Raw genomic sequence first — 10,225 nt, forward strand, 5'->3', positions numbered from 1 at the left:
GGCTCAGATCCAGTACTGAGGGAGTGCTGCACTGTCAGGGGTGCCGTCTTTCGATGAGATGTTAAACCGACTGCCCGGTCAAGTGAACTAAAAAGTTCCCAGGGCACATTTTCAAAGCAGACCACAGGAGTTCTCCCCGGTGTCCTGGTCAACATTCAACCCTCAACCAACACCACTAAAAGCAGATTATCTGGTCATTTATCTCATTGCTGTTTGCGGGATCTTGCTGTGCACAAATTGGCTGCCGTGTTAGCCTACAAAGCAACAGTGACTACCCTCCAAAAGTACTTAGTTGGCTGTGAAGTGAACGGTGCAAAATAAATGCACATTCTTTCTTTCTTTACTGTTGCTGCCAGCCTTAGTTCCAGCTCTCCAAATGTCTCCGTTTCCTGTCTACATAACACCTCAGCTCATTCTGCAAATGAGGTGATCAGTGACGTTACTGAGGCAAAAAGTGCCAGAAGTGGTAAGGAGGGGTTTCCTGTCTTGAAATGTGCCCCACCTGTGCGTGGGTTATGCTTTCCCCGAGTTCCATTTCTCCGCTCGAACTTTTGGAGACTTCAGTCATACTTTGTGCGGTCAGCTGCAGCACTTACATCTGCCGCATGTGGCTTGGCTGGTCACAACTGCCTCCTCTCCTTGCTCATAACTCCTGAACCCGCCTGATCGCTCCCTCCGTGTGAGCTTTTTAAATGAGAACTAGTTCGATGTTCACAATCCGATTTTTAAATTTCTTCTTTCTTTAAAGTCTGTTCACTTTGGCCTCGTTGATTATCTCGATGTGTGAGGTGGAGTGTGTGAAAGAGAGAGAGAGCGAGAAAGAGACGCATGAGTCAAAAATAGGCAGGAGAGAAATAAAGGGAGAGACAGAGACAAGGTGAGACAATGAGTGAGAGACTTACACACAACAACGAAACACACGTCTAGTGAAAGAGAGAGAGACGGATATAGAGGCAGAAGCATAGAGAGTGATAGAGAGAATTGCACACAGACAGAGAAAGAAAACTCAAAATGGGGGAGAGATGGGAGAGGGACACATGGATTGACTGAGAGACTCAGCACTGAAAGAGTGATATTCGTAGACTGAGGACTCACAGACCCTGCAATCAGCTGGGGAACAGAATTCTAAAGGAATCTGGGGGAACTTTAAATGAACTGGAGAGGCAACTCTGAAATAAAAATTGACAAACCAGCTCGTCTGATATGTCAGTTGGAACTTTCCCCGCTGTCCAGGGAGATGGTCGCACCAATGAACAAGAGACACACTCAGTAAGAGAAAGGGACACATCAGTGACTGAAAGCAAGAGAGAGACACATGTCGTAACTGAGAAAGAGAGAGACAGAGTCAGAGAGAGAACAGAGAGTGAGAAGGAGGCAAACAGAGAGAGAGAGACATACAGAAAGAGACAGAGAGAGAGACATACAGAGACAGTCACAGAGAGAGAGACACAGACACAAAGAGACAGACACACACACACACACACAGAAAGAGACAGAGAGAGACACACACACAAAGAGACAGAGACAGACACACACAGAAAGAGACAGAGAGAGACACACACACAAAGAAACAGAGACAGACACACACAGAAAGAGACAGAGAGAGATACACACAGAAAAAGACAGAGAGAGACACACAGAGAAAGAGACAGAGAGAGAGACACACACACAGAAAGAGACAGAGAGAGAGAGAGACACACACACAAAGAGACACAGAGAGACACACACACATCAAGAGACAGAGAGAGAGACACACACACACACACACACACAAAGAGACAGAGAGAGAGACACACACACACAGAAAGAGTCAGAGAGAGACACACACAGAGAGAAAGAGACAGAGACAGAGACACACACACACACAGAAAGAGACAGAGAGAGGGAGACAGAGGAAGAGACAGAGAGAACAACAGAGAGAGAGAGAGAGAGGAGCCCCAACCAGAATGGTTGAGTTGGTGTTGAGATTGTTACAGATTTTCTCGATTTCCATTTGAGAAAAAAGCCAGCCTCCACTCACCCCCACCCCATGGCACGGCTGAAACCCTGCAACATGTGGACAGTCGTGGGTGCAAACTGGGAGATTCCCCTCTCTGCGGGGAAGTATGTTGAAGCATCAATCCAGAACACTCCATCTCCTGAAATTATCGGGAAGACAATCAGGAAACTGGAACTAATTCTATCCAGGTTGGATTTTAAAAGGTTTGGGAGTGGGGAAAAGCTGAAACTGTGTCAACGGGCCTGCATTAAACCCCGATGATTATGTCTAGATTGGCAATGGTTGAACTCCCCCAATGGCTCAGTGAGTTGATACTCCATGCAGTGAGGTAGTGAGCCAAAGAGGGAGGCTCCAGCTGCAATCCCTGGGCTGTGATGCGTTAGCCTTTTGAGTACTATGGTTGGCCTCAGCATCCCAGCTCCCTCTATCCAGGGGCCCCTGTGCGGATGTGGGTTGAGAACTGGGCTGTCCTTGGCTGTGAGGCCTCCCACAGCCAGCCGACGCTGCCTCGGCTCACAGAGGAAGCATGGTCACTCGGGAGGGCAGCCAGTGCCCGTGGAACTGAACCCCAGGCAGGAATCAGTGCCTTTGGGGTTCAAGAGGAGAAAGTGGAAGGTGCTAGCCCGGGAATCTGCTCTTCTCTACTCTAGGCCAATGTTCCACGGTACAGTGACAGGAACATGGGAACAGGAGGAGGCCATTCAGCCCCTCGAGCCTGTCCCGCCATTCAATTAGATCATGGCTGATCTGTATCTTAACTCCATTTACCCGCCTTGGTTCTGTAACCCTTAATCCCTTTACCCAACCAAAAATCGATCAATCTCAGTTGTGAAATTTTCAATTGACCCCCAGCCTCCACAGCTTTTTGGGGGAGAGAGTTCCAGATTTCCACTCCCCTTTGTGTGAGGAAGTGCTTCCTGACATCACCCCTGAGTAGCACAGATCAGAATCGGCGATAAACAAATAATAAATAGGGAAATAAAATGAGCCAATGTATTTACATAATAATCTCCATAATGCAGCAACAACATGTGAATGAAATTGTCCCTTTTTAATGGAAAATAAATCATTATTACAACCTTAAGACAGATGGAAATTGTGGGTATCTCATTACATATGCAGATCTTGGGCATCTCATTTTATTTGCAAATCTTGTTTGTTTCATTAGGTTGGACTCTTAACTTGAGGAAGAAGGGGTGAATCCATAGACTGTCGTTGGGACCCAGCTCTCCTCACTGGGTCCATGTCTCCCACTCTCGGCCTGGGTTACAAATCCTGTAGTCGTGGAATGCTCCATCTTCACAACATGGGGGAGGAGGGGTGGGGGGGGCAGGGGGAAGAAATACTAGTGGACCAGTCTGACTCTGCAATTGCACATCACTTCTTGTTGAGGTCGGTAAAGGACAGATAACCTGATAGTCCACCTTGGCCATTCAGAACCATACCTCTGGTCTATTCAGAACTTCATAAACTGCATGCTGGACACCCAAGGTCAGTTTTTAAAATGAAACGAGAGTCCATTTTCCTCCACTTCAGATCAGTCACTCTCTCGACATGGAGACATGATTCCACTTCCTGTGTTGTCCCTATCCTGACCCTTGTCCAGTTTGGGGGGAGTTGGGGAACAGGTAGGAACACTAGCATACGTCCTGTTGGTCAATCGAGGATCCAAAGCTGTGGTCTTAGTAAGTGAATTGGGGGATCTATTTGATCTCTTTGTGAACATTATACGACTGATGGAGGTAAAAGATTTCATCAGGTCCTTTTTGACGCTGTCGCTGACTAACACATAGAGTATGGGGTCCACAGCACTGTTGAGGCTGGACAGAGCCAAGGAGATGTTGAAATATAGATGGACATCCTGCTCAAAGTCACAACTACAGTCCATCAGGGTGAAATTTATTGTCCTGAGCAAGAGAATGATATGATAGGGGGCAAAGCAAATGAAGAATATTATGATGACTGATATGGAAAGAAGTTTGACTTTTGCCTTTTGTTCCATCCCGAGTGTTAAGCTCTTCCTGACTCCTGTGAAAATCCTCTGGTAGGTAAGAATCAAAATCAGGAGCGGCACCAAAAAGCCGGCGATGAATCGGAAGTAGTTGGTGATGGCCACTGGCTTGATGAGAGGTATGTGCTCAAAGCAGGTTTGGTTGTCCTTAATGTGAGCTCCATCTTGGTTGATGGAGTCAAGGAAAACGGGAAGGTGGAAAGCAAAGATTGCCAGGAATATGGACAGGCTGACTTGCACAGCCTTACTGGGCCGCCGAAACCCCAGAGACTTTATGGGATAGACAACAGCCAAGTAGCGGTCAAAGGAGATGCAGCAGAGCAGAAAGATGCTGACGTAAACATTGGAGTAGAACACAAAGCCCGAGAAGTAGCACATGGCCCAGCTGAGCTGCCACTGGTGGCCGTTATAGTAATACAGGATCCAGAGAGGAATGGTCAATACGTAGAAAAGATCAGATATGCACAGGCTTAGGAGGTAAATTCCAAGGATGTTCTTCTGCTTGACTTGTAAGATAATTGGCCACAGGGTCAGGCAGTTCATGGTAAAGCTCACAATGAAGATTATGCTGTAAATTAATGCCAATTCAACACTGCTTTTCCTAAAATCAATCTCGCACAGGGTCTGGTTGCAAAGGATTACCGCACTTGTTGATTGGTTCATGTTTTCTATGCATGGACTTGCAGTGAGATGTAGAAGAACCCTGAGTTTGGACACCAGGCAACAAAAGATCTGGAAGAAGACAATGAAAAATAGATTAAAATAAATCAAAATATCAAGGAATGGTCAAGAGGGTCAGTGAGTAAATGGTCAACTTCAGACCGAGTTCAATGTAAAAACATTCTGACAAACACTAAACTTTCTAAAGCTAGGCTCCAGTCCCTAATGCAGCATTAAACAGCCTCCAAGCGACCGAGGTTAACCAGCAACCAACAGAAAATGCCTGAAATGCGCCTCAGGTCAGTAAGCAGCTGGAACAGAAAAGCGGAAGAAAGCTGCCTTCTTAAGGTGGAATTTCCATGGGCCCAGTCACAGGAATCATCGCGTCCCCACACAACACTCCACCATCCCCATATCGAGCGACCTCTCTCACCCTCAATCCCCTCCCTAACCCAGATATTCATCCGGCTCTTTTTTAATCAACATATTCGTTATTTCAGCGAGGAGTGTGTGTTGTTACTCTGCGGGGAAAACTCCTTTTCATTTTCCGCTTGCAGTCCATGACCCATCTATGTCAATGTATAATGGCGACCTGTGGGATGACACTTCAGTGCAGTGCTGAGGAAATGAACCTCTCAGCCTGCTTAGATGGACGTAAAACATCCCATAGACTATTTGGGAGTTCTCCCATTGTCCTGGTCAATATTCCTCACTTGACCAATTCCACCACATGCTGCGTGTGGGATCTTGCTATGTGAAAAATGGCTGCTGCATTTACCCACAAGAAGATTGATTTCATGCCAAACGCTTTCTTTCCTCCCCTCAACAACCCTTAACTGTCTATAAAGCCCAATTCCGTCCAAGATTAAATCCTGCTGTCTTATCTGGGGAGTCTCTTCTCTCACACTCCGGGAAAGGATTCAAAATAAAGCTTATTGTTGGACAATCTTTCTCTTAGCGCCTGCTTCATACTTCTCTCTTTGATTAGCGTTCTTGGCCAGTACTTATCCCTCAACCAACTTCACTAGAAAAAACAGATTATCTGGTCATTATCACGTTGCTGTTTGTGGGATCTTGCTGTGCGCAAATTGGCTGCCGCGTTTCCTACATTACAGCAGTGACTACACTTCAAAAGTACTTCATTGGCTGTAAAGCGCTTTGGGACGTCCTGAGATCGTGGATGGTGCTTAGATAAGTTCAAGTTCTTTCTTTTTTTAAAGATTTGCGTGCCAATTGTACCTTACGCTTGTTATTTTACAGTGCACATGCAGCAGTATGACTCCCATCAGAGCCTTGTACACGACCCTGATCAGGCCTCATTTGGAACACTGTGCCCAGTTTTGGTCTCCTCGCATGGTGGGTGGTATTGCGGCTTTGGAAAGGGTGCAGTGCAGGGTCACTGGACTAATTCCCAGCTTAAAAGCATCGTAGTTATCAAGAGAGGCTAAAAGAGCAGGGACTCTACACTTTACAGAAGCGTAGACCTAGGGGTGATCTGATTGAGGTTTATACGATGAAGGGAATAGATTGTGTTCCAGTTGAAGTTTGTTCCAATTTTTTTTCTTTTATTCGTTCATGGGATGTGGGGCAAGGCCAGCATTTATTGCCCATCCCTAATTGCCCTTTACTACGTTAGGGAGGACCAGGGTCACAGTTTTAAGTTGTGCACGGCCAGATCTGGGTTAGATGTCAGGAGGCGGTTCTTTTCCCGGGGAATCGTGGGCCTCTGGAACAGGCTGCCGGCTCGTGCAGCGGACCCCGATTCACTGAAATCCTTCGAGCGAGAGCCGGACCCGTTTCTGGCTGGGGCGGAGATCACCTCGTACGAGAGGACAGTAATGTACAGAACTCAGGGCCAGGGTGATCTCCCGGAATAGTACCGATCGCCAAAGGAGTCGGAGAGGAATTTCCCAGATTTGCTCTCACCCTGGGTTTTTATCTGGTTTTTCTCCTCTCCCAGGAGACCACATGGTGTGGGGTGGGGTGGGGAGTCTGTATATTGTGATGCACAGGGTGTCACGATTGCATGGGACAGGCTGGATAGACCAGAGGGTCATTGTTCGTATGTTCACAGAGCCTTGCTCCGCCCTGCCCCAAACCCAGTCACCTGATAAATTGTCTTGTTACAATTAAATTGCCAGATATTGAGTCTCTTTAACAGAAAGAGTTGAAAACTAGAAGAATATGGAAAATATATTCTTTATATAAAAAAAACATTAAAACCATTATACCCCCTGACCAAAGAAAGGAAGGGCTGGAACAATTGGAAAAGGATCAAGATTCGAACATTAGTCCCCTCACAGAAACCCTTAAAGGACAGTGACCCAACCTCAAAAACCCTCCATTCCAATTAGGCAGAAGAATTGATATCTCCAACCTAACACAAACCAACTAAAACCCAACCTAACCTAATACAAACCAAACCAAACCAATCTAACCTAATACAAACCAAACCAAACCAATCTAACCTAACATAAACCAAACCAAACCAACCTAACAAAACCAAACTAAACTAAATCAAACCAACCCAACCCAAATCAAACCAAACCAACCCAACCCAACCCAATCCAAACCAAACCAAACCAAACCAAACCAACCCAACCCAACCCAACCCAATCCAAACCAAACCAAACCAACCTAACCTAACACAAACCCAACCAAACCAAACCAACCTAACCTAACACAAACCAAACCAAACCAATCTAACCTAACACAAGCCAAACCAAACCAAACCAATCTAACCTGACACAAACCAAACCAAACCAAACCAATCTAACCTAACACAAACCAAACCAAACCAAACCAATCTAACCTGACACAAACCAAACCAAACCAAACCAATCTAACCTGACACAAACCAAACCAAACCAATCTAACCTAACACAAACCAAACCAAACCAAACCAATCTAACCTGACACAAACCAAACCAATCTAACCTAACACAAAACAAAACAAACCAATCTAACCTAACACAAACCAAACCAAACCAAACCAAACCAACCCAACCTAACCTAACACAAACCAAACCAAACCAATCTAACCTGACACAAACCAAACCAAACCAAACCAAACCAAACCAACCCAACCTAACCTAACACAAACCAAACCAAAACAATCTAACCTAACACAAACCAAACCAAACCAACCCAACCCAAACCAAACCAAACCAAATCAACCCAAACCAAACCAAACCAAATCAACCCAACCCAACCCAACCGAAACCAAACCAACCCAACCCAAACCAAACCAACCCAACCCAAACCAAACTAAACCAATTCAACCCAACCCAAACCAAACCAAATCAACCCAACCCAACCCAACCCAACCGAAACCAAACCAACCCAACCCAAACCAAACCAACTCAACCCAACCCAAACCAACCCAACCCAAACCAAACCAACCCAACCCAACCCAAACCAAACCAACCCAACCCAAACCAAACCAAATCAACCCAACCCAAACCAAACCAAATCAACCCAACCCAAACCAAACCAAATCAACCCAACCCAAACCAAACCAAATCAACCCAACCCAAACCAAACCAAATCAACCCAACCCAAACCAAACCAAACCAACCCAACCCAACCCAACCCAAACCAAACCAAACCAACCCAACCCAACCCAGCCTAACCTAACCCAAACCAAGCCAAGCCAGCCCAACCCAACCCAAACCAAACCAACCCAACCCAACCCAAACCAAACCAAACTAACCCAAACTAACCTAACCAAACTCAAACTAACCCTAACCTAACCCAACCAAACCAAAGCCCAAGGACTATTGCCAAATTACCTTGACCCCCAAAACAGTGCATCATTGCCACAACTACACCAACAATGCAAAATGTCCTGATTTATTCTCCTGTAAGTATGTTGTGACAAATCTGTAAAAGTATCAATGTACTTCCTTTTCTGATTAAAAATAAAAAGATTCTTGTCATCTTTTGAACACTTACTTCTGAGAAAGGAGCTGACGATCCGCTTGTATTCTGATCTTTTTTTCTCTCTGGTATGTAATTTCTCCGGCCGATTCTGCTCGTGCAACGCGAGCTTGCAAGGGTTGAAGTGGCGGCAGCTTCGAATCCCTTGTGTTTGTGTTGTAGAGCGATCGTGTGGGCTTGATAGACCACATGGTTGAGACTGTCACCAACAGGAAGCTCGCCTTGACTCAGTTTCACAAACCCAAATGACGTACTTTTACAACGTGTTTGGTCTCAGGGCAGCGCAGGGGAACAACACGCAACTGCTGCTTAAAGCATGAGGTTTGTCTGCAAACAGCTACAGACACAAAAGGTGCAAAATGTTGAATTGTAAACACTTCAAAAGGAAAAACCTGCTGATTATTGCTTTTGTCGGCTGCAGTTAGATTTGCTCCCCTCCCCTCCTGAAGGCGCTGACTCTTACTGGCACACAGGCTGCGAGAGAGCCCTGTTACCTCGTCTGAGCGGACACTCTTTATACGTGAGCTCAAGACTGTGAGTGTCTGCCTGCTATTCCACCATGGACGGCATAACAGCCAAATCCGATCCTGAGCTCCACACAGGGCTGCACTTCCTAATGGCAGGGACTGGATGGCGATCAAGTGTTGGACATTGGCTGATTTCTTCTTTTTCTCTCTCTCTCTCTCTCTCCAGTAGCCCAGGGATCACAGTTGGCCTCAGTGCCTTAGGGCTTGGAGCAGGGGGGGAAGGGAGGAGGGTAGGAAAGAAATCGGGCATAGCTCCCGCCCCTGATCGCTGTCCATCGACTCCTGCTTGAAAGTGTGTGCGTGCAATTTTAAAAATTTTCATCCTTGTTTTCAAATCCCTCCATGGCCCTCGCCCCTCCCTATCTCTGTAACCTCCTCCAGCCCTATAACCCTCCGAGATCTCTGCGCTCCTCCAATTCTGGCCTCTTTCGCATCCCCGATTTCCATCACCCCACCATTGGCGGCCGTGCCTTCAGCTTCCTCGGCCCTAAGCTCTGGAATTCCCTCCCTAAACCTCTCCGCCTCTCTCTCCTCCTTTAAGACGCTCCTTAAAACCTACCTCTTTGACTAAGCTTTTGGTCACCTGTCCTAATATCTCCTTATGTGGATCGGTGTCAAATTTTGTTTGATAATCGCTCCTGTGAAGCGCCTTGGGACGTTTTACTACGTTAAGGACGCTATATAAATGCAAGTAGTTGTTGTTGACAGGGCACTGTGATGCCCTCCCACAGTCAAATAGCCTATCACAACTCACTGCCTACAGTCACATGTGAAGACCGGAGGGCAGGCAGCGAGAGTCAGCACCATCAGGAAAGGAGGGGTGAAAATTTGAAGATAGAAGCAAGAGGTGAAGTTCTGTGATTGAAAATAGAAACTCAAAGGGATCTCTGATCCCTCAAAATAGGGAGAATTTTAGGACTTTCCAGGTGTATTAACAGCAACTGCCATCAGTTACATCATTTTTAAAAAAAAATAACACGTTAAAATTGAAACCACATTTGACAGGAGAAAAATTCCCCCTCAAGTCCCATAGGAATCTAGGGAGATTTGCAGCAGTATTAAATACATCTCGACTAACCACACATCCAC

General features: G+C 46.1%; 1 protein-coding gene across 1 annotated transcript; it reads right to left on the bottom strand.

The window, feature by feature from the left end:
• Window positions 1-3,013: 3,013 nt before the first annotated feature.
• Window positions 3,014-8,818, bottom strand: LOC137305818 (G-protein coupled receptor 4-like). The gene is made up of 2 exons (XM_067974745.1): window positions 8,625-8,818; window positions 3,014-4,742 (listed from the first exon to the last, which is right to left on the bottom strand). Exon 2 carries the CDS (start codon window positions 4,671-4,673, stop codon window positions 3,537-3,539), a length of 1,137 nt encoding a protein of 378 aa, XP_067830846.1. The 5' UTR covers window positions 4,674-4,742; window positions 8,625-8,818; the 3' UTR covers window positions 3,014-3,536.
• Between the last annotated feature and the right edge of the window lie 1,407 nt (window positions 8,819-10,225).

Source organism: Heptranchias perlo, chromosome 41 (genome assembly GCF_035084215.1).
Source record: "Heptranchias perlo isolate sHepPer1 chromosome 41, sHepPer1.hap1, whole genome shotgun sequence".
NCBI lineage: Eukaryota > Metazoa > Chordata > Chondrichthyes > Hexanchiformes > Hexanchidae > Heptranchias > Heptranchias perlo.